Genomic DNA, 25722 nt, shown 5'->3' on the forward strand with positions numbered 1-25722 from the left:
TGGTGAACAATTCATTGTTTCCATTCTATTGTTGGAGCGTGCCGATGACACCATTTTTTATCTCACTCGAAACGCCACTCACACGCTATGTCTATACTCCAGGAAGCCTCCCACAAATGCATCGATTTGCTTCATGTTAGTGTAATCAATAATAAAGTGACTCAAACAAAGAATAACTGTTTTCATAACCCACTGAAAAAGTTCCTTCTCAATCCATTATACATTCATAGATCTAGTTGTTAGCCATGCGCATGCAAACCTCTTCAACACAGAGTCTGTAAATACTTGGGTTTAAATTTTTATTGTGATCACGCGTGAAACACTTGGTTCTGTTTGTTGTATTTGATACTCTGTTAGATATTAGATGCCATTTTCTGTTCGTATTATCACACACGGATTAGGTTACAGCACGCACCGTTACGGATTGACAGTCTACTTTCGATAGAAAAACATATAACTGCATGTTGGATTCACTGTAGAAAAACATTGCTTATAATTTGGATTTCCTGGAATGTTTAATTCAATTTCCTGTAACTTTAAATCAATTTGCGCAAACGCAATCTTGTTAGAACATCGTTAATATAATCAATACAAAGTTCTATATGCCTCATAAGGATCTGTCGGGCCAAAACAAAATCAATGCATACCACGCTTTTCTCCTAGGCATAGTAGGAGAACTCGCAGATATACGAAAACATACTTTAATAAACTGCCAGCAAATGTCTTTCTTTTACCTGCACCAAACATAAGATAAAATACCTGACGTCGGTTATTCATCCAATACAATTATAAAGCTTCTGTTTCATCAATTAAATCGCACGTATGACGTTTGCAGAAAGCATACTTTTTGTGTGACGTGTCTTCATCTTCAGCGTTATTGTGACATCCTATGTTTCGAAATATTCTTAGAGTTCTCTTGCTTTAGACAGTAACATTGGTATAAATAAATCGGCCATAATATATTCACCAGATGGGACCATGAGATAATGTCACTTCTGCCTTCTTTCGCATTTATTGATCAATAGTTCAACCTAATTTACACGAACCCTTCTCTGTTGCAACTGCATTGTTTTCTTTACATTTCTGTGTAATAATTTGTAATTATTACACGGCTGTGGTCCTTACCTTTGTTGCTGCATGTTTTCAGCAACATGCATTGGCGCACCTCGCGCAGCTTGGGCGGTCTGTCACACGCTGCCCTACAAGCATCTTCGCCAGGATTGATTCATACATGTACAAGTTGAAACGTGCGAAATGTTATTATTATTATTATTATTATTATTATTATTATTATTATTATTATTATTATTATTATTATTATTATTATTATTATTATTATTATTATTATTATTATTATTATTATAAGCCTTCCATCTCCATAGAGCTAGCACGGACACTCAGGTTACCTAGCCTCACCTGTAAACGCAACAAATCGGACCTGCTTTCTCTCCACAAATTAATACATGAAAAAATCTGCTGCTCGCATGTTTGTGTGAGCTTGCATTGTTCTTCATGCGCATTGTTTTGCCGAGTTCGCCAGCGCCAAGACCCTTGAGGTTGTTCCTGGGCACTCTGATAAACACTTCTACTTGTTCTTGTTCTTCTTCTTCGTCTTCTCCTTATTACTACTACTATTATTATTATTATTATTATTATTATTATTATTATTATTATTATTGAAGCAAGTTTACATGACGTGTTCGTGGAACAGATACAAGAACTTCACAAATTTGCCAGGCAGCATTTGAGTCCCAGGCATTCACATACAATATCTGCAATGACTGTAATGTTGTGCGCTCTTCATAGTTAACGCTTTAGTGCCAGTAGAGTTAATGTATACGTCCAATACCGGATAACCTGCATATCGCTGTCGCAGACTCCCATTGGTTATTGGGTCGAGGCACATAGATTATCACTGAGTGCGTTGAACGCCACATGTGCACCTGTTGTCGCTGTCCTGCACTGTTAGTTGTCCAGAATAAACATGCCTTTGAGCACATAGTATATATGTGGGTAGTATATACACAGCTGCATAAGTCACACAATATTTCGAAGCGCTATGTCGAAAAAAGCTATGCAGTTCTCCCGCACATCCTGTTGTTCCATTTTTTTTACGCATTTGAGTAACAAATGCCCATTCATAGGCCAGCCGTGCATGTTGGCCAGGCTCACGGGTGTGCCTGTGGTTGTCGCACCTACCCTTCATCAACAGTGGGGTACATTTCTTGTGCTCATTTTGTTCGTGCACTCCGTGTGGAGCGATTACCTTTAGAAAGGTACGCCGAAGCTGGTGCAGGCCGATTGTTGACGCTGCATCATTAGGTATTTGTTGCGAGTTTGAACGATTAATCGGTGATGTTCTTGTCACAACTTGTCCCTTGTTGTTCCCAGAGGTACAGAGTGCGTGCAATAGGACACCAACTCTGAAGGAGGAAATGAAAACAGCTGCGCCAGTTTTCTCGTTCAGGTAAAATTGCCATTCGATGTGCTGAGAGTTCGATTATTATTTGAGTCGTTTATTTTTTGCAATGCGCAGCGCGCAACCCTACAGTCCGACTTGCAAACCTGCCATATCTGACGAGTTTATCGTCAAATGCTCAATTTGTTAACCTTGTATACGGTTGTCGATGTGTGACCAGTGCTTTCCTGCCATTCATTTGCGGTAAATTTGGGATAAATGGGATTCCTGAAAAACACGCATACAGTCGCCAAACTTTCTTTTTCGGAAACGGATATCTCATGCTCGCCGCGTTATTCGAAGCTAAAAGGAGCACGTCAACACATTCCATATAGACTCCATATAAAGGCAAACGAAATCTTGGCCGCTGTTACGAGAATTTTTTATGAATATTTTTTTGCCTGTAGCCACCATCATTGTAGCTGGCAGAACAGAACAGAGTTCCTATTCACAGCGCCCCTGGATGTCAAATCAAATCAAATCAAATCAAGTTTATTCATTACAAACAAACAAATGGTTACATTTTCGTTTTACAGACGAGGGTCCCAAAGTCGAAGACTGTAACCGGGACCCTCGGTGGGTAATTATAAGAAAAAAATTACATAGGTGGCAGGACAGAAATAAAATTTATAGAATGTACACTAACAGAAACGAAGAGCTCTAGTGCAACAGAAAAATGATTATGATTACAATGTACAGTGCTACTAACAAAAAATAAAAATAATATCGGCGTACAACAGAACCTTTAAATTATGTAAAGAAGGAACAGAACGAAATAGAGAAAAATATGATCGATCAGCAGGCCGAGATGAACGTGAAGTAAAAATATAAGTGTGCTAGAAACATACATATACAAAATTTCAACAGACACAAAAAACATGAGAATACATAAAAAGAAGCATTATGAACAAAACGACTAAAGGCAACAGCAAGCATGTGAACAGCAAAACATAAGAGAAATAGTGATAATAAGTAAAACATTTGGAACCGATATTTTTAATTAACTGGTAGCATATTGAGAAATATTATACTGTTTATTATTTGCCACAATATATTTGTCGGCTTCTTTATTTTCTTCGACTGTAGTATCTTCAGCTGTTAGAAAACCAAAATCAAGCAAGGGGCTGACAGATGGAATAGCACACTGTTGTGTAAAGGTTAAAAACAGGAATAAGGTGCCTCAGAAAGGCTGGCCAACGTTTCGACAGGAGGACCAATCTTTGTCAAAGACCTTTGACGAAGATAAGTCCTCCTATAGAAACGTTGCCTAGCCTTTCTGAGGCACCTTATCCCTGTTTATAATCTTTATACCACAGTCACTGTTAGAATAGACAGGTCTGTGATTACCAACCTCAGTGAGCCACCAGCCAAGGCAGTATTAAGCTTTGCTGGCTTACCAAGAAGTACTCCTCTGTAGAGGATCAGCACGACGTCCATTTCAGCTAGGTGGAACATGCAAGCGCAGATGGTGAGCAGGTAGTGCGGGGAGCCCAGCAACGCTCTGGCCTCTCGCATTCGTCCAGGCGTCGCCAGGTACCGACCCTACCGCCCAAAAGCAAACGGTTTGGTTCGGTTTGGTTCGGTTTGATGCCTATGCTTACGGCTCGGCCGACTACAGGGGATCGGTCACGAATCTGGCGGCAGTTGGTAAAAAAAGGGAAGAAAACTTAAGTGGGAATTTGTAAATTCAGTATTAGATAATAAATGATGCTCATCGTCACTATAAATTTTAAGGCTATATTATGCAAACATTGAAGTTCGCGTTTTTCTTTTGATGGAGAGGAAAGCAAACACTGTTAAAATTATCGTAGTAGTCTGTTTCACTTATAAAACAAAATGACGTTTCACAGAGGTGGCACGTATGCAATCTCCATCATCACCGAGTTGCCGTGCTACGTTGAACGTGTCTGTCGACGAACCACGAGGTGACAAGTGGAACTCGGTTTGTCTTAGGTAGTTCGACAGTTAGTAGTACACTGTCCGCTATCTGAGCACTCTTGGAACTACGGGGTTAGGAAAGCTTTATCAAATCCCAGCTTTCCTTGCTAACCTACTCCGGACTTCCCAGACCTGGCAGGATTCACAAAGAACGCTTCGCTTTATTAATATGTCTCTCAACTCGATTGGTTGCCACAGGATTGTACGGACAATTTTAGCGTAAGGATGTGTTCGTGGACACCGGAGCAAGCGCTTTTCACACACATTTTAATCAGCTTAAGTTTCGTGTTTCCTAGTCGTTACCATCAACACTCGCTTCACCACAGCCAAGCCATTGCGTGAGCACTTGAGGGGGTTAATAAACAGCAATGATTGTCTTCCCCGATAATAAATTTAGTTGCAAATGAATATCTGGTTTTCGTCGCCTGAGGAACATGAAAGTACGCAAGAGATGGCGAGAAAGCCAAAAAAAAATTTAACATATTCTTTTTTTTCTTGTGATGCTGTATTTGGACGCTGTTTTTCTTTTCTTGCAAAGGAGGTTTCCGATGAGACAGATTTATATAGTTTACAAAATGTTTATAAATTGTCACTGCAGTTATGTGCCCTACGACATTGTATTTCAGCGTTTGACTGAGGTGACTACGCTGACTAGACAGTCTATATGTTAAGGCGTCGTAGAACAACATTCCCAGATCTTCTATACTTGAAGACAAGTTATCTTGCCAGTGGAGGGAAGCGTAGGAGAGTTGGGGGAGGGGGGCCAAAGCTTTAAAAAAATCGCGTTGCTCCCTCAAGTACTGCAGACGCTTGCGGCTAATTTCGGTTCCAGTTTCGGTTCTCCTCACATGCTGTCTACACCCATTTCCTATACTGACAACCTCGAGAATAGCCCTGTATGTTCAATATAATATGCCGAAATATTAATTTTACCTTTGCAATTGCCCTATAGAAATATCACAAGTTTGTGAGCACTAGGTTCTTGGGAAATGTTTTTTTTTATTCTGACATACTTAGTGTTGACGTTCGGCGACGAACATGCCCCCGCTACTCCAGGACACGAGAGCATGAGCCATATTGGCTGTAGAAAAAAAGTCGGCAGGAAGTGTAGTGCGCTGACCGGGAAACGAAATAAAACTTAAAATATTTTATTCCAAACTGAACAATGCTTTTTTAATATGTACTATTTCCCATGACAGTGTTAAGGTAATAATAAATGAAGCAGAATTTATTTAAACCGGGGAAATGGGAAAATTAAAGCTAAATTTAGGGACATCCTTCGTGTTGCGTAGGGAGACACTTATTTTCGGTCCCATAGCTTTCACAGCACCGGCAAGTAAATCTGAGCCGCCGTAGTTGCTTAGTGATTATGGTGTTGGGCTGCTAAGCACAAAGTCGCACAGTTGAATCCCGGCTACGGCGGTCACATTTCGATAGGGGCGAAATGCGAAAACACCCGTCTACTTAGATTTAGGTGCAGGGTAAAGAACCCCAGGTGGTCGAAATATCCGGAGTCCACCACTACGGCGTGCCTCACAATAAGAAAGTGGTTTGGCACGTAAAACACGATAATCTAATTAAATTATTTTAGGTGAAGTTTTCCTGGAGTAAAGGTCTCACCAAAAGTTTTCCTTGAGAAAGAGATCTCCACGCTTAAAAAAATTACTGCCAGCGAATCTCGTGATCCTTCGTTTTTCTCCCCTGTTTCAATGTCTAGACTTTCACCAAACATTAGTTTATTTAATGTAACACCGCCGCGTTAGTGTACACGGTGGTGTTACTGTACACCGTTAGTTTTTACACCGTTAGTGTACAGCGTTAGTTAGTGTACACCGTTAGTTAGTTAGATTTAGTGTACACCGTTACTGTAACCACGCCAATTGCTACAAGGAGACGAGGCTCGTCACCATGAATAGTCGCGAAGTTCTCGAACTTACCTCGCGCGCTTTGGCGAACGCCAATTTCCTGACCTCGGCTACTAGTACCTCCAGGGCGATGCCGAGCAGGCTGAGCGCACAAAATATCCCGTCCGCCTTCTTCATGTCGTGCCAGAACCAGGTGAAGGCGAATGATGTCGCAGCTCCCAGCAGTAACCACCCAGCGTCTTTGCGTTTGCCTACCACGGGCTCGTAGAAATACCTGCCGGGGAACGAGTCAGTGGCAATGGTAAAATTTTTTTATTTGCTATCCACGGTTACGACATCGTCTCTTGGTGGTTACCGTCTCGGGAGTTACTTGGAAGGGAAAGGGGGTTGGTTTATATTAAAAGAGTGGCCTCGTGTACCCCCTAATGCCTTAGCATTTCTATGGGGTGGCATTACGTACAAATGAAAAATTTTAGAAATACATAAATTACGCGAGCACCTATGCTTCTGGAAGATGTTACACATGGATAAGACTAAGATGTGTTTTCCGTTCTCCAGTTCCAAGAGAAGGGAAGCGCAGTCGAGGACGCCAGAAGACTAGGTGGGGCGATGAAATTAGGAAATTCGCGGGCGCTATTTGGAACCGGTTGGCGTCGCAGGATAGGGGTAACAGAGATGACAGGGAGAGGCCTTCATCCTGCAGTGGACATAGAATAGACTGATGATGATGATGATGATTACGCTGATTAAGAGTTCTCCGCTTGGCTCTATCCAATGTTGCAATATTGCCGGCCATAGCGATGCGGGAAGCTTTTGGTTAGTTTTCCGTCGATGCCTAGTGAGCCCTGGCCAATCCCACACTAGGTGTGAAGTTTCGGCTGGACGTGAAGCTATGGCACTGCTATGAAGGCAACGCTACTGAAGTGCTAAAGCGCCAAACAGACGACACAAGGAGAGACACGGACGAGCGCTTTAGGCGTCTCTTCTTGAGTCGTCTGTTTGGAGCTTTAGTACTTCAGCAAGATGCACCAACTAGCCCAACGAAACGTTCTGCTGGAAGACAATGCTGAAGCAAATATTGTGCTCGTTAACGTCCAAGGTTAGTCAGTAGGCAATGTCGCTCGTGAAACTGCCCGAAGTGGTCAAGCCACCGCGCCTGCAGCGAAAACTCAAGATCCGTTGTCGCTTTGTACAGGAGAAAGCCTGCTCGAGATGCAGCGCGTAGTAGCATGCGCCGGAATACGAGCAAATAAGCCTGCGCACTACCTGTTGTTATTTCGTTTTCATGCTTTATAACCAGTTTTCTTGTCGCCTTACAAGCTTTGCAACATAATCTACCCAACTTTCCCCCTCTGTCTCTAGACTTTCTCTATTGAGCGCGAGTCACAAAATTCTAATAAGGAAGGAAATGCAAAGATGTTCGTGTTCTTCCATTTGGGTCAACAATAAAAACCTCAGTAAGCTATAGTTTGTATAGAGCCCTCTACCACAACCTCTCACATTGCCAATGCTTTTCGTTAGACACAAGCATTTCCTGAAAAAAATACATAAATTGTTACTCTCATATACATACTTTTCATGCTTAAAAGCGATCTGGAAAATTATTCATATTTATATTCCCCCTTAAATGCCGTGCTTATCTTGCATACACTTAGAAACAAATAACATACGATGCTAAAGTAACTTCAAGGACTCGTTTTTATAAGGGCGCTTCTAACGTGCCGCTAGCCATTCTGGAAACAAATTGTCCTATTCAAGTATTTTACGTGATCTTTGAGAACTCGAGGTGGTCCGGACTGTTGAGAAGGGAGAAACCTACCTGCTTTTGTGTATTTGTAATTAAATTTCTGTTCCCAACTAAATATTAATAAAGGTAAATTATCTCTGGGATTGGCTCTGAGGTTCTGACGTTCAGAAAACGTACGCGTATCACACACTGAATTTTATGAAGGAACGAAGGAGTCTCTTCAATAACAGCACGGCTATGTGCACATGTGTAGAAAGTTCATTTCGCTCCCAACAGCGAAGTTAAGAACTCTTCACGTCGACTTCAGAATATTCTCAAACAGAAGTTTGAAGAGATACAAAAATTAGCATGTCATGGAAGATCTGCCGGCAATATGGGGCTTCACGCTTTTTTGGCATTTTCTTTTGAAACGACCAATAGCTGACTATAAGGTTAAGTGAGTTTTACGTACCTTCGAATGAATAGCTGCATTCCTCTGTCAAAGTACCTAAAATAAAGGTAGGCCACGAGAATATTATCAAACACGTTCTCATATTATAGACACAAAAAAGAAAGTGACATGGCACTGCAGATTTTCAGGAAGCACAGCGGCTCGCGGGCGGAGGCCTCCGCTATTCAACAGTCTATCGGTAAAGAGAAGCTAAAGGTAGGCATTAAATTTCTTTACCCTAATAAAATTTTCATTCGTCCAATATTTTAGGTAACTTTGTGGTAGTAGGCCGATTATTAGAAGAAAAATTAGTGAGCGAAAAGTTTTTCAAATTTCGTTCAGAACCGTCGCTCCGACTTCGCGAATTTCAAAGTAATTTTTTTAGCATCTAGGACTTCTTCGTTCTTACAAATTGTCAATTGCAGTCTGTAGCTAGATTATGCTCTATCTTACCAGTTTAAAAATAACTTGACCTAAGCAGACGCTGTGAAAATCAATGACGCCATGGCAGGCGGGTGTGCCATGATCAAGGGGGCCGCGCCTCCGCTCTTTCACTTTCGGGGATATACTACTATTTAGCAAGCCTCTAACCGCAGATAACAGTGATGTTTTTTGTATCGTAGACAGGGAATCTACTAATACAGCAGAATTTTTGTGCATGAAATGCTTTTAGCTCCCGTTGCCGGTGACCTTCAAATGACCTTCAGCCAAAAGCCAGAGCCGTTATCCGGGCACTCGAACGAGAACATTCGGACAAGTAGTGAGAACAAAAGGATATCGTCCGGGCAACCATACAAGAGAGCATTACGCACGCTAGTGACTTCCCGAAAAAGTAAAAAAAAAAGACCAACCCTTCCCCTTGGAAAAAAGGGCGGTCAGCTAATTTTGTCCGGCGTGCACATGACCGTTACGGTTAAGTAAAGCACAGGTAACGGTGCCGGATTGTTTCGGCCTGCGGCTCCCTAAGCTTGGGACCTTCTTCTCGTTTTTGTCGGATTGCCTGGGCTTGGGCAGCTCTAACGTTTGGTCTGGCGCGCCGATGGCGAGCCCTTTGACGGACGAGTTCTCGACATCGCTCGTCGAATGCAGCCTGTTCCTCGGGGGAATGCGCAACACGCTGCCGTCCCAACCGCTTTCCGAGACTAAAAACGAAGCCGGCGCAGGGCGCGCGCCACCCTTTCCTGCCCTTTCCCTCCCAGGCGGAAGCGAAACGGCTCTGATTGGTTGCGCGAGTGGCGTGAGCGCGCGCCTGTGGAGCTGGAATCCTTGCTAATGACTCACGCTCCGGCGCCGGCGCAACTGTCAACTCATCAAAGCGCCCTTTCCCGCCGGTTCTCTGCTCTGGGAGCAACGGCGCTGTATTTCGTGACCACTACAACGCCGCTTGTGCGCCAACACAAGCTTCGCATGAAAAAATATTGCTTCCGAGTTCTTCCTAATGTTTGTTCGGGATACCACTTGAGCTATTACTTGTAGCACGCTGCCGTTTTATTTGTGATGTCCAATCAGGTGACATTCAAAAGGCAGACGCAGGGCACTATGCACTTGACTGTAATCTTTGGTGCTGAGTGCTGTTTTAAACGGCAGCAGTCCCCTGAGTCCCGTGGCGCGTCCGGCTATCGCACGGCGTACCAGCATCGTCAGATGTGCCGCTTATGGCTGTTCGATCGAGACGAGACTTGCAAAGAGGTTCTGTCTGTGAGAGAAAATTCTTGCGTCCATATGGACTAGTGCACAGTATGGCGTTGTACGGCGTGGTGTTGTTGGGCTGCGCCTTTGCCAACCTGCAACACACCCACGTTATGATTTTGGCTTTGCTGGTAGCCATTTCATGCTTATTTCTACTCTCGATTACGGGAGAGCCAGTACTTTTCAAAGCATGAAGTGCTTTTAGCTCCCGTTGTCGGCGACCTTCAAGCTACTTTCAGCCAAAAGCCATAGCCGTTATCCGCGCACACAAACGAGACTATCCGGGCCAGTTCCGAGAACAGCAACATGAGTCAATCCGGGCAACCAAACAAGACCGCATTACATGCGCTGGGTGCTTCCCGAGCAAGTTACAAAAAATATTGCTTCCGAGTTCATCCTAATGTTTTTCACAATATCACTCAAGCTGTAACTTCTAGCACACTGACGTTTTATTCATCATTTCCAATAACGACGTTCCAAAGGCAGATACGGGGCACTTGATTGTCATCTTTTGGCGTTGAGCGCTCTTTTCAACGCCAGCGGTCCGCGTGTTCCGCGGCGTAACGATAGAGTCCGGCCCGATGCGAAGAGCTGTTTTACCGAGACTAGACATGCAATGAGGTTCTGTCTGTGACAGTAAACCATTGCGTCCATATGCACCTGTGCGCAGTATGGCGTGGTGCGGTGTGGTGTGGTGTGATGAGGTGTGCCGTTGCAAACATGCACTACACATGTATATTAAGATTCTGACTAGTATCATCTCCGATTAATCTACTTTACTGGTAGCCCTGTTTTCTTCATTTGGCGTATTATTCACGCCTACGCGAAGGTAAAATATGACGCTTCCCCTTGCGCCGGTTTCATACCTCTAAAAAACATACGACTACTTGGCGCAGCGCGGGCTTTTTCTTCTTTTTTTTTTTACTTTCGTTAACGCCTTTCTCATCCCTGTTACAAAAAATATTGATTTCTTTTCCAGTATCAGGCTGCGACTGTGGCAAATTAATAAAGACCACTACGTTGTGCGTAGACCAAATTACTTTGTCGTTCCTGTAGAAAGAAAAAAAGTAAAGAAAAAGGAGAGAGAGAGAGGAATGTTGCTTGGCCTTAGAGTTGTTACCAGCCAAGTGACGTGTCACACAGTGAGGGCGGTGGAGTGGCTCACGCTTAAGCGAAATTCTTACAAAATGACCTTTGCGGAACTTTCCGAAGGGTTGTTTTTGTGGCGTGATGGAGCAGCTTATTTAGAGTTAGCCAAAGCAAGAATAAGGCGACTTCGTTGGAGAAAGCAATGCGGATTCAAATAGACCGAAGAAAGAGAATAACTTAAAGATAGGTAAGTTTGCCAGGACTGAGACTCACTGAGGGAAAGGAAAAGGAGAGGAAAACTCAAGAAAGGAGAGAAAGCCAGGAGCCTATATATATATATATATATATATATATATATATATATATATATAGTCTATTGTTTTGTGGTCCCTAAACTGTAAAATGGATTATGCGTCGGCCATAGTGCAGGACAGGGGATCAATTTTGACTACTGGCAGTTCTGCACTTTGCAGTGGAGTCACCGACATAACGAGGAATCTGAGCGTTGTGTAACAGCCGGTTCGCTCAGTCCGGTTGCCCTTCAGAGATCGCAGCAGCACTTTTCGTTGCCTTCTGAAGTTGTCACACGCGTCCCATACCAACGCCTCATAGAATGCAGGCCTGTGCGCTCTGCTTTGTGACGCCATGCTACTTGGATCGACATTTCGACTGCCAAGCCCAGCGTGACGATAGCGGCGACGTGAAAATCAGCGCGGCTTACTCGGAAACGTCCCCGTTAAAATCAATAGCAGTCGGGAAACGTTGTATGACGTCATGCATGGAAGTTCACTGCCATTTTACTATCTAGGAGGCGTTGCCCATACTACCACATCTTGTCCAACGGGAAAGGCCTGCCAATTTGCTGAGGTAGAGTTGTGTTTGGGTATGACGGGCCAAAGGTACGAACTTATTACAAGCACGCCGTAGTGGGGGACGCCGGAATAAATTTGACCACAAGGGGTGCTTTCACGTGGATATAACTCTAAGTACACGAGTGTTTCCTTTTTTTTGCATTTAGCCGCCATGTAAATGTGGCCGCGATCAGAAACTCCACCTCGAGCACAGCAGCGCAAAGCCACTGTCAGTGAGCTACCGCGGTGGGTGAAATTTTAGGATCGGGTTGAAGCACTAGTGATGACCTTCTTAATTTCCGTCGTAAATTTCAGTTCTCAGTGCCCTTACTACACAAAATGACGCGAAACCATGATCGAATGCTATAGGAAGGATAGCGGTTTCTCATCATTGTCATTTTGAGACGACGTGCTTTCTCCTCGGTATGTGTCGCCCGCAAATAGCAAACGCTACGGCGACCGTCTCATGATCAGGTCAATGGGTGCTATAACTTATGAAATGCGGGCGCCCCAGGGCCCATTAGTATGAATACGCTTTTATAAAATGTATGTTTCACATGCAGTTATGTTGCGCTGTGTCTTTCGCAACCGCTAGTTTCATAAATGCGAAATTTTAACAGCCGCGCCACATATATACCGATCCCTGCGGCTGCGATTTTCGCATCTGCGAAGGGCCTTGTGGTATGCTGGATTATTTTCGGCGTCTGTAATATTTAAAAAAAAACAATGAAAGCAAGAAAAAGAACATTAACTGTTCCTATGAAGCATTATTGTGTTTACCTTCCTCACTCTATAAAAATAAGTGTTGGGCTGCTGAGCACGGAGGTCGCGGGATCGAATCGATCGAATCCCGGCAGCGGCGGCCCAATTTTCGATGGGGGCGAAATGCGAAGACACCCGTGTACTTAGATTTAGGTGCACGTTAAAGAACCCCAGGAGGTCGAAATTTCTGAAGTCCTCCACTACGGCGTGCCTCATAATCAGAAAGTGGTTTTGGCACGTTAAACCCCGTATTTTATTTTTTTTATATAAAAAAGAAAGCATGCCACGGTGATGCAGCTGGAAATGCGCATTCCCTTCGCTTCCCTATCAACGCCCTGAGTGTCTATTTCAAACTCCACCGAACTTCAAAAAATCCTACACACGCAGGGGCCGACATTGGCCGCGCTTGCGAATTCACTAGTGCGAAACCGCAAGCAAAGTCGCATAATGTGAAACAGCTTAAGACATGGTTTGTGAATACGCGCACTGATGCAACAACTGCTTCTCTCATGCAAATGCGGATCACATGCACACCTTGATAGACACATCAAGGAAATGTCAAGCTATATTTGTGATATGCAAGTCTGCAATTCCACAACAATCACTCATGAATTGTGACAGGCGTACTGGTAGGCCAGAAAAGAGGCACAAGTGATAGACGGAGTTGGAGTTGTAATGCCAGTACGTCGTGTTGTCGCGAGATTTAAAGGATGACCACTCGGGACTAGCTAATAGTTTGTCTTTAAGCGTGCGGAGCACTGCATTCTTAAGAAACCAAAAAATGAAAGCAGCACAAATATTCACAAAAATTGAAACGGCACAAATATTCGAGACGCTTTTGAAATCTCTAGCGATATACAAACGCACTAGCGCTGCGTTACAAGCAATCGCTTCCGTTCGCTGTCTTTGCTAATGATTCAGTCCATCTCCCATGATAAGTGAGAATAGACTTTCGGAAAAGTGCTTCAAGTAGAACAAATGAACTTTTTTGCTCTCTTGTGACCTCTATTTATTGGGCTAGTAAAGACTCACCTCCAGAATTGAGAGCATCGGTTCAGCCTCGCTATGCACTTGGGGTGCGGCGGGATCTCGATTCCTTCGGCACGGGCCAGGGCACCGGCGAAGCCGTAGGCGAACGTGTAGTGAACGTAGAAGAAGAACAGTAGGGCAAGGCCGAAGCCGACGAGGCTGGTGGGATCCAGCTTCCCGACCATCCAGGACCACTCGGACATGGCCGAGCTGCGTGTTAGAGTGACCAAGTCAGGGTTTTACTATTGTATGTGGACCTGTGGTGGGGTGTATTGCTTGAAGGCTTTCGCGCTCCTTACGCAACCTTCGTTTTACTGTCCAAGACAGCCCGATCACCTCACACAAACAAAAGGAAGGAAACTTGAAGTGTGCTTCAAAACGACGAGTCGAAGAGAGGTGACCTCGTTTTATAATGTGTGAATCAATAAATAAGATCTCTATTAATATAAGGAATGACACTGCGGCCATGACAGGGTATGGGCGTTGTTTGTCTGTGTTATAAAATTATGTTGAGCTTATCGTTTCTTAAGTCCGTTCAAGTCAGTCGCATGAGGACGGTTTCTGCGGTGAATTCCCCAGCGGTGCTTCTGTGTTTCCATACGGTGATTATACGGTGTGATCTGTTACTCATAAGTGGTTGCACCATATGCTCCAGCAAATGTCTTTCTTGTATATTGTGTTGCGGGATTGGTCCAAAGAAAGTGTTTGACCTCACATTTGGCAGACATTTCCTCCCAATAACATTCCTAGAGTAGGTATTATTTCTTAAGCTGGGTAAGTTTGTAAGAACAAAAGCCAGCTTATGGTGAGAGGAAACATATTATAGAAAGCGGGTATAACGACTCAGAAATACTTCTTAAGCAAGAATTCTTTGTGCCTTCGGTCGCTGAAGTGCAGTGTCCATTCAAACCAGCATCTTTTATGAATACGAGAGAAATCATGCAAAAGCTATCAAAGCTATTTCTTAGCGCTCAAGAGCTACGGGCTAAGTTGTGGTGAGCAGTTACATTCTTGATCAGTATATTGTGACGTATTTGTGTGCCCTCTAATAAATGAATTATTCCATGTGAAAACCCTATCCGCTATTAAAATGCTTCACTGCTTCATTCTTTAAGAAATGTATTCTTTAGATCATTTGTTTTGTTTGGTATGGGCTATTTTCTAAACAGACAGCCACTTACTAGAACTATTTTCTACAGGGTTACCCATTTATTTAGGACCCTTATCTGCAACCTTAACTCTCAGTGCCATAAATCATCCAGCAACTCCGTTAAGAGGCAAGAGACCTATTGTCGGAGGCGTAAAGGCCTCATGCTGAAAACAACGCCGTAATCTACCCGAACAAATATTTCCAATCCCATATACCAACACACAAACAGGACGCTGTACTAACTCACCAGCCTGCAGCGCACACAAAAGTAACGATGTTTTCTAACAGCTGACTACGCCGCGGCGATTTCACGCAGTGACAGACGTGGCTGGATAACCGATTTTGCTAATCGCCAATACACGTGTGGCTCTACACCCCTTTCGAGCTTTTAGGTGTCTTGGTCCATGCAAGACTGCTGACCTACAGGAACAATGCACTTAGTAGCATTCATATTGAGTGCCCCATGTACACGGACTACATGAGTGTATTGTCGGTGATTAGAGGAGACTGCTGAAAGAAAATAGAAGCAGTTCATGGCAAATCGAATTACAGAGATTACGTAAAGAGCAGAACCATCCCGGTGGAGATATTGACTCGGATCTGAGAATTCATCTGATCTTATGACGCGTGGTGTAGCCTTGACAAAGTGACTTGCAGCATGAAACGGTGGCGCAGTCCTAACTTGCTACACGGACTAGTCAACGAGTGTTATTTAGAGCAGTTCACTTTGTTGGACGTTCACGGCGACGTGAAAAACGAGGTAGCAGAAGTTCATGCAGCAACGGCAGCAAGAATTTCTAATTCAATCGTAGACATTGGGCATTTCAGCGTGCTTCAGCGCCTGTTGAGGATCACAGCTTGGTTGTTAAGATTTACGGACTGTAGCGGACACAAGAAAGGAAAAGCGGGCAATCTGACGGCAACAGAAGTCCTGCGTGCTGAATACTACTGCGTTAAGTGCGTACGAAAGCAGGACTTTTCTACAGGTTTCAATAGCGTAGCACGAGGGCGACCAGTGGAATCCACGTCACGTATCGCCGATCTCCACCCATTCATATATATTGATAGCATCCTCAGAGCCGGCGGGCTGCCTCAGCTTATGAATTCGCCGCAAGGAGTGAAGCACCGATTAATATTTCCAGCAAATCATCTTTGCTCAACTCTGTTTGTCCTGAGAGCTCGCCACCAAGTCTTGCACGGTGGCGTACACGATGCGCTTATGCAGCTCCGAGATCGGTACTAGATTTGTCGAGCACGTATTCTAGTCAAAAAGGTAATACATGACTGCTGTGGTACGGTAAAACATTATTCAGGTCCTTCGGATCGCGCGTCAGCATGTGCAGGCCACTCCCAAGTCGCTTTGTGTGCAAACATTTCACTGCCAGCGCAGGAAGTGGTCCAACAGCATGTTTGCCAAGTTGCAGGATAACGCCGACAAACCCTTTCGAAATTGTTCGTCTGTACTTGGACGGCCCGCTTTTTGCGCGAAATGGTACGTTGCCCTTTTAAGGCGAAAGCCTTAAGTCCCTCATTGAATGCCTCATACCCGCAAAAAAGCGGCGTCTAGTCCAGTGGAGGAGGAGGACTAAACTTTATTAGTAGAAATGAGCAGGCGGTACAATCGTTCGAGGTGGGCGGCGTCCCTAGTCCAGGATGCCGTGGTCCTGAGCCGATAGCTTGGCCCTGCTCACCAGGCGATGCTGGTCTTCAGGGCTCGAGCTTGTCAGCTAAGCCTCCCACTGCTCGACGGTTTGTCCGGTGATGGGCGGTGTCGATCGGTTTTGTTGACATTCCCATACCATGTGGTAGAGGGTATTGGGCGTAGAGCAGTAGACGAATTTGTGAGTATAGTTCGTAGGATACATGGCGTGTAATAGGGTGCCGTGCGGGAATGTGCCGGTCTGTAGTTTCCGGAAGATCACCGCCTCTTCTCTTGTGAGCTTGGGATGCGGGGGTGGATAGATCCTCCTACCCAGTCTGTAGTGGCTCATGATATCGGCGTATATTTTCGGGACGCTATCTTGTTGGTCTACCGGCGCTCGTGAACCCGGTGGGATAGCCCGGAGAATGTGATCTCGGGCAGTGGCATTAGCGGCTACATTACTCGCCAGCGACTCGTGTCCCGGGGCCCAGACAATGTACAGTTCTGGAAACTTGTCTAGTTTTTCGAGGATGCTCAGGGCTTGTTTGGAAATGCGGCCCTTTTGGTAATTTCTACATGCTGTTTGTGAGTTGGTGATGATTGCGATTTGATCTTCCTCTCGCTGGCCCATAGTGGCCGCCAGGGCTATCGCCGTTTCTTCCGCGCAGTCGATGTCTGGAGTGCTTACCGAGGCCGCTGCTACCTCTTGTCCTTGGCCGTTGATCACTCTGATAGCGTGGGCCGCTCTGTTGTTGTACTTTGCCGCGTCGGTGTATCGGACTACTCCTTGTTTTGGTCCTTCGTAGGCCTTACGTAGAGCTTTCACTCTCGCTCGCCTCATTTTTCTGTGGTATTCAGGGTGCTTGTTTCTCGGTATGCTGGCCGCCGTGATGTTCTCCCTCAGGGGTAGAGGAAGCCGCTGTTTTGTGGACTCATATGCGACTGGGTAGCCCAGTCTTATTAGCATGTCCCTACCCGTGCTGGTGAGCGTGAGTCGCTCTATCTGGCTCGTCTTGTGGGCCTCTACTAGTTCCTCCCAAGTATTGTGGATGCCCAGGCTGACTAGTGAGACAAAAATATCATCAGAATGGCTCATGCTCCTGTAATCAAACAAAGATGCAATGGCTGAGTATGAATGAAGAAACGGCAGAACGAAGGAAAGACACAAAGAACGAAAGAGTATAGCTAGAACAATAGAAAGAAAGAAGGAAAGAAAGAAAGAAAGAAGGAAAGGCGGGATGAAAGAGAACGAAAGAACCTATAGGTAGTGAATTAAATGCTCGCATTGCTCGCAGTTGAGGAGTTGGACCTACAGCGACATACGATTGCTTTGCACGGTGACTCGTCATGTCTTGCAAGAAGTCTGACCCCTCCAATCATATGACTTAATGGACTACCACGTGTCAAGCAGGCCTTCACCTTCACGTGTAACAAGAGTATAACATCCTGCTGAACTTTGTTGTGGCTTTGGCTCAACTTTCTTTTTCACCTGCTTGCTCTGCGATTTCAGCTCGATGTCGCAAAGTTTCAGCTCGGGTGACGACCCTTTGCAAACGTTCATCGCTGTCGTCCGATGTTTCCGAATCACTGCAACATTGTTTTCGTCGAAACATTTGCTCAGGTCTCAGTAGTTTTTGCACCATCTTGACGCAATCGTTTTTTGATTTCCAATTTTCCAGTCGAAATCTGGTGAACCAACAACTTTTTACGTGTGCTGCTAGACTAGCAATTCATCTGGAGCTCGTTTCCAGCATGACGTCTACGGCGCTATATATTCGGACAATGCATGTACCTTTCGAAAAACGTCGGCAAACCTAAACATGATCGTTCACATGTCAGGAGAAAACGACGTTGCGCAGGACACCTCTCAACAGCCGGATATAAGGGATCCTTATAGTGCCGAATACTTCATTGTGGGATGTATGGTGGGAGTAGCTGGTTGAATAAGTGAAGGCTTCGCTGCGTAATATGCTTACAGAGCCTCCGTCAACATTGAAAAAATTACGACATGCTGACAAAGGTCGAAGTGGTGATCAACTCAAGGCCTCCTCTAACTTTCGTTGAGACCGACGAAGGAGGACCGTGCCCTTTAAAGCCTACCGATATAGTTGTTGGGCGATGGTTCACTAGCAAACCATACGATTCAGCTGAAGTCACCGTCAAGTCGATGCGAGCAGATGCCATTCATCGACATGCCTATATGAAGCTACTCGTGCACTGACAACTTCTGGAAGCGATGGCGAAAGGGCCATCTGCTGCAACTGCGATATTCTGATTTCGTAAGCACCAGACCAGCTTCGAGTTAAAGGAAAGTGACATCGTGGTCGCCCATTCTAAGATCTCACCCCGACAAATGAAGAAGCTCCGAATCCTCACAGAAGTTCTCACGAGTTCAGACGGTCAGGTCCACTCCTGCAAACTGAAGCAACAAAGAGGTTTTGATATAACAATGCATATACATGCACTATTCGAACTTGAGCTCTCTGATTAAGGACACCACGTGCAAATAAGCAACGTCGCGAACTTGCAGGGAGAGCACCGCGGCCTCGAAGCACAAACGAATAGAGCGCGAACGCGGTCACTACATTGATATCGATGGTGCGACGCCTGGTGTGCCACAGGGAAATCCTATATTGGTTCACGTGTAAATAACAGACGCCTCGAACATCTACAGCGTGCATTACAGGTTCGAAACACAAACGGAAAGGAGGCGGACGCGGATATTCTCTTTTCCACCACCAGGCGCCTTCCCGCTCCAGCGCTCGCTTCCCGCGCGGCGACAAACATAATAATCGCCGATTTGACAGACGGGACATGTACGCTTGGGCGTAAAAGTGCTTCCTTCCCTCCGTCGTTCAGGTATCGTTAAGCAGCCCTAATATAAGAAAAATGCACAAAGCGGAACTCACCTGTAGAGGTAGTGGGTCATGACTTCCATCAGAAGAAAGTGAACCGCGCTCCGCAGCACACCCAAGATGGCGGCGCCTACTTCGCGTGGAGTGCATGGTGGCCTCGGCTTGTCTATCTGTAGGAAGTTTGAAATCTTTGTGAAAATATCAAGACCGATTTAACTGTTAGGCGTTCATCGCATCTGCGGCATAAGCATCGAAAGGCTCACGCGGCTGATTTAACAAGTGTTAGGGATTTCACACCTTCGAGTCTATTTTCCCGGACTGCGGGTCGGTAAGCAGCTTAGAACACATGCTCTGGCTGTGCCCCTCATTACGGTGACCCAATCAACTTACCGAGGAGAAGTGGAGCTCTGCCGTCAAGAGTTCCGTGCTTCTCCCACAACTCCGGGATCTTCAGAAAGCCCACAAAACAGCGGTGAGGCTAGGCCTCCCCGTCCCCACGTGGGAGTGGCACGCGGTGCTGCGCTAAGTGCGGCGCTTCTCAGGACTTCATTAAATGTCTGTCTGTCCGTCCGTCCGTCCGTCCGTCCGTCCGTCCGTCTGTCTGTCTGTCTGTCTGTCTGTCTGTCTGTCTGTCTGTCTGTCTGTCTGTCTGTCTGTCTGTCTGTCTGTCTGTCTGTCTGTCTGTCTGTCTGTCTCCATAGAGGAGGACTACGGTTTAATTTTTCCCTGCAGGCTATCTTCAACATGCGCCATATGCAGGAGATATGGGTGTTTTTGCATTTCGCCTCCATGGAAATGCGGCTGTCGCAGCTGGGATTCGATCCCGCGACCTCGCGTTTCGCCGCGCAGCGCAATAACCGCTAAGCCACCGCGACGGATAGAAGCGCCTGAAGCAGGTGCCACGCAGCGTGGCGCCATCTCTCGAGGCCACGCAATAGTCGCACCGCGGAACTAATGGACCGTCGGCTTTCCAAAGAGCGCGGGCAGGCACCCTGTTTCAGCGGCAAAAGATGACAGCGAAGTGTATGGTGCCCTGTATGAGCCGTTTGAATGTCGCTGTACGAAGTGAGAAATAAAACCTTAGCTTACTGGAAGTTACCGGTTGAGTGACATTGTTAGCAAATAATAGGAAGAATTCAGGAGCAATATTTCGTGTAACTAGTATGGGCAGTACCTAACGGGTTTAATTCGGTCCTGTACAAAGGGTTGTAGGCCGAATTTCCTGAAGTTTTGAGTGGTTTCCCGGATGTTCTCGTTTGAGTGTCCGGATAACAGCTCTGGGAGCTAAGTCAAGGTCACTTGAAAGTCGACGAAAACGGGAAGCTAAAAGTATTTCATACTTAAAATTGCTATCCGCCCAGCAATAACACGAAGCTACTAAGAAGTCCCCAAGAGCACCGTGGATTTTAGCCGATCTGATTTGTCATACTCAGTGCCTATTTGATTCGAACTGTCGCTAAATTCGTCCACGCTGTGTGATCGTTAATAGCTTGGTAAACAGAAATGGTAGAATGACCACCCCAAAAAGGCGTTGGTTCTAGATTCAGTCCCAGGATTGGGACTAATTTCTCAACTTCGGTACTTTCCGAGAAACCTTCAAGTTTCTTAAGTTCGTGCCTGCTAGGTAAATTATCTTTCGCTTGTTCTATAAAGTAGGGAGCTCCTAAAAAAGTTTGGGTAAATGAAAGTGCCATAAGCAACGTATTTAGTTTAAAAATATCTAATTATTTCTATAGGATGACTAGCTTCATTATGGCTACCTCATTTGGATAGTTGAAGCGCCTTTTATGTGCTTTCTGGAAGTGAACTATCACGGTGTGATTCTAGACCTACATACCCTAATGAACGGCTAGTATATTTGCAAGTTGTCAATTTTCACTCACACCATTGGCAAGTCCCAAAAAATCAACACTTGTCTCATTGACACTTCATTGGGGCACTAAGCTGTTATATTTGGAACACTTATAATGCGTTAGGGAAGTTATATCCGTTTCAAGCAGGCTATATCTACTGGAACAACATTAAAGCTTCACCCCTGATTAGATATGAACCGGTTATCAACAAAATGCACCTATGCTCCAATCGTGTATTTATATCATTGCAAGTAGCCAATAGCAAAGGCGAATAAAATGTGGGTACAAAATCGGCAACGCGATTTTATTATTCAAACATCACGTAGTAGAGTTAGCGTGCCGTTGGTGTAACTCACTTTTTGGTAACTTAGCGCAGAGGGGTGGACCGAGAAAAAAAAAGCGCGACGAGCTTGTCTGTTTTCTTCTTTTTTTATGTATCTCCGAAATTTTGGCAATAACGGAGGTACCACACTCAGAATGCCAGAACAACAAGACGAACAGTCAGTCCTTCTACAAGTAAACAGAAAGAAAGAATAACGTGACACGTAACTCGTTCTGATGTTCTCAGCTTCCTCGTCTCCCTAGTGGGCTTCTTTCTTTTTGGTTTTCTCATACGAAAATTACCATAGAATATCAAATTTAATAGCAAGCTTATTTCCGAATTTTGAAACCTTCAGTTCATGTATTGCTTCACTTTCGGAAACCGAGTTCATTGAGCTGTTTAGGTGATCGTTATTTTATATTTAGTCTGGTTTCATACTATAAAGAAAGCGTTTCCTAACCTAGTTCTGGTACGGTATTATGTAATAAATAATTTCTATTGATTTTCTTGGAAATCTCGCGAGTGAAAATTGGTGTGTCGTGATAAAGTGATTTCTGAGACGGCGAGTGCGGCGGCGCGAGGACTAACCAACCATGCCGCGGCTACAACGGTCGACCCGTCGTGGTGGTGGGAAACCAAGGACAAAATGAGCTCCTACAATGAAATTGTGAAGTGGTACAGACTAGAGAGCAGGACTATGCCGCCACCTCATCTGGGCTTGACCCGTACGGAAGCAGTTTTATATCGACAACTTCAAACGGGGTCGTATTCACCCCGGTGCTGATGAGGCACGTGTGTCCAAGTGTTTATGTAAGTGACGTGTGTTGTGTGTGCCGAAAGGAAAGAGCCACTGCAGCTCACATTCTATAGGACTGTGCCAAGAACCCGCACGAAGCTGCAACAATAACAACGATCCCACCGCGGCTCGAGGTCGCAACGATGTGCAGCGCTTAAGATGTCCAAACCCAGGCAGTACGGCAGATCTCGGCGGCCCTCGAAAGGCAACGACCGAGCGATACCAGAGGGAGACTGCCACCCCAAAAGAGGGGCAGGCGCGGTCGACCAAAGGGAGTAGTGCGGCCGCGGCCGAAGTAGAGGCGCCACACGCCACGAAGACGTCATGGCCGCGTCACGGTGACGCCTCCCTAACAGGCGAAGGCTAACCGTTCTGCAGGCATTCATAACAATGTTGCTTCCCTCACTCATTGATTTTCATCTTTTATTAACTACCATCGCAACGTGCAGCCGATAGTGGGGATAACAGTGCCGTAACGTCCTGCCATGCAATGACAGACAGCAAACAGAATCGAAAATTAAGAGAGTCGTTATGCGAGGTGATCATTTTTAAGTTTTCCGGAAAATAAAAAAATAGCCTGTCCCAGGTTTACTCAATCTTTTGCTTGAGCTGGATTATTCTGGAAGGAGGCGAAAATTTGTAGAACGATAAATCGAAAGACGTATTCAACTAATTAACAAAAATTCACAAGAAAGCTTGGTAACTACTTTCCAGAACAGATTGTAATTAACGATTTGTAGCCTCTGAGCTAGCAAAATGTAAACACTGGAGATTAATCTCCACGATGACACCAGTTTCGATGTACTATTTCCCAAAGTATGGGACAGAATACATGGGCGCTCAAATTTTTTTGGGCTTCAGTGCATACAGGAGCGTGTCGTTAAAGAAGTAAATAGTACAACGATGAATTTTCACAGCGATATTGATGGTGCGTTACTCCAAACTGGTGTAGTAGCAGTTTCGCCCGAATTGATATTCCGCAGTTTAATAAGTCCAAAGCGCGAGCGAAGACAGAACGACAAGAAACACGAACAAGCGCTTTGCCGGTTTCTCTTGCCACCCTCTCTTCGTTCGCACTTTAAACTTATAAGATCCAGACCAGTGTCATTCTAGAAATTAATATTAAGTAGATACGCTTTTTAAATTCACAGGCTGCCGTTCCTAAATTGCAATATGTGTCGTAAAGTAAATAATGAAGACGGCAATTAGTGAATTTGTATAATCAGCTGAATATTTGTTTCCATTTTTCGTGCCAGTAATATCCGCCTCTCTGAATAATCCGGCCAGAATAAACCAGCTACAGGTAGAACTGTTTAATCTCAGAGAGGCGTTTTTTATGAATTAAAAAATCTTAAAACTTGTAAAATGATCAACACGTATAATAGGTTCAGTTCCTGTATAATGCGGCCGCTGTGCGAATGAGTATGTTTATTTTTATTTTTGAAATGCCAAAATTGCTCCTCGTAGGATACTACACACAGTATTATAAATTGCATCTTGCGTTAGCTCCACTTTTTCTCATCAGCAGAGTGTTCTAGCCACGGTGCATTACATACCTTACGGAAGAGTGCTTGACGGTTCGGCAAATATTTTTGTCTGGCGAAACGAAGTGCGCACATCGCGAAGACTACAACAGTAGCTTACGGTGCAGCAGCTACAGCAGCAGTAACTCTTCAGTAAACTATACTGGATGACACTCTAACCATTACAAGCTTTGTTCACAAAGAAAATGCTCTGCAGCAGCCCTCTGTGACGCCAGGCTCCAAAACACAGTTCCCAATAGACATCAAAACGGAAAGAAACTCGCCTCCGCCATAATGTCACGGAAGTGTGCAACCGTTATTGGTTTGCACTCTAATACAAGTTCCCTCCGTCTTGGACAACGGCGAATTTGCGAACTGAATTTTCAGGCTGCCAACGACTAAAGTAGCGCGCGTGCGAAAGTTCTGTATGCTCGCTCCTTTCCCTCTCTTCTACGGTGCAGTTACATAAATGTTATTCACACTTGTCTAAAACTGCCCAATAAAAGTGGCGGCCGATTCGGACGCCATATCTTGCTAAAAAAGTAAATAAATGAATGAAAAAAAGTATGGGCACAGGCCGCCATAAGCTCCCGCGTTGTCACGCCTCATACTACGTCCATGCCCTACATACTAAGCAGGGGCTGAACTCGCAAAAGCTTTTCCTTGCGAAAGCGTAAGATGGTCCACTGAGCGAAAAAGCCGGTGTCTGTATTCTCAAGCAGCGAAACCGCACCGAAAGGACCGTTGGTTGCGATGGCACGTTACGAGCGTGGCTCGGCGGAGCAGAGAGGGCAAATGGGCACGCTTGGCGCCTTGTTAGTGCGCATGCGCGAAGGGAGAGCGTATCGCCCCGACGCCACGTCACCCTTGGTCTCGCTCTTGGAAGCCTGTGTTTTGCGCGCTCCCGGTCGGCGCAAGCACTCGCCTGTGTTCTAAGTGCGCCTCTGTAAGGCCAAATCAAAACGTGCAAAGCGTCTGAACGCGCTTGCTTGCCCGCGAAGGGTTCACAACTCGAAGGACCGCTCAGGAGCGATGAATTGGTCATTTCTGTTTTCGCATTCACAACTCATATTAAGTGTTTATAAGTGTTCCCGGATTTTTTTGTCGTAAGTGTTGGCGGCCCGGCAGCCTTCGCTAATAAGATGTGCAACATCAGGATTCGCTGGGATGAGCGCTTACGAACAATCGTATGTGAGGAGCTATTTGTGAATGGGCCCACGTCTTTTAACACCGAAGCAGCCGCTCAGTAGCTGTGGCCGAATCAAAGCTTTTTTGTTCGTGAGCGCACTGCGCCGTTGACCGACCGCCTTCTCCAATAAATTGTCCAACATTGCGATTGGCTGGAATATGCTCTTACGAACTGATTTCATGCAAGAGCGTGTTTGTTAATAGGACTCCTAGTTTTGGCGGCATGCTACGCAGCCAGCCCGCAGCCGGTCACTGGGCCACTCGAGACAAGCTTGATTCACATTTGTACAGTCGAATAGAAAAGTCTACAGACTGCGGCATGCGCAAAAAAGAAAAACAGATGCTCCTATCACATCCCTGCAACGTGAAAATGCATAAAAGAAAGGCGCTGTTCAAGCAAGCGCACGTGAGCAGTCCACTTGATTTCTGCCTTTACGTCTAGGCCGAGAAGAAAAAAGACATGTAGCGGCAAATCTGGTGCTTTCACTTTTGCACTTGACTATACGCTTGAATTTTCGTTCTCATTGGCAAAACA

The 25722-nt window shown here is 45.2% G+C and overlaps 1 protein-coding gene across 4 annotated transcripts in view; it reads right to left on the minus strand.

The window, feature by feature from the left end:
* Window positions 1–25722, minus strand: part of LOC142587012 (protein-cysteine N-palmitoyltransferase Rasp-like) — a 54067-nt gene that overhangs the window by 1832 nt on the left and 26513 nt on the right. For 2 of the 4 annotated variants that reach the window (XM_075697886.1, XM_075697883.1), the window contains 5 exons: window positions 19560–19675; window positions 13862–14068; window positions 8460–8495; window positions 6334–6535; window positions 3856–4000 (listed from right to left, as the gene is read on the minus strand). In XM_075697886.1, coding sequence (XP_075554001.1) covers window positions 3856–4000; window positions 6334–6535; window positions 8460–8495; window positions 13862–14068; window positions 19560–19675 — 706 coding nt within the window. Of the gene's footprint in view, window positions 1–3855; window positions 4093–6333; window positions 6536–8459; window positions 8496–13861; window positions 14069–19559; window positions 19676–25722 lie in introns of all 4 variants that reach the window. The other 2 variants (XM_075697884.1, XM_075697885.1) reach the window with 2 other exon arrangements.

Source organism: Dermacentor variabilis, chromosome 7 (genome assembly GCF_050947875.1).
Source record: "Dermacentor variabilis isolate Ectoservices chromosome 7, ASM5094787v1, whole genome shotgun sequence".
Lineage (NCBI taxonomy): Eukaryota > Metazoa > Arthropoda > Arachnida > Ixodida > Ixodidae > Dermacentor > Dermacentor variabilis.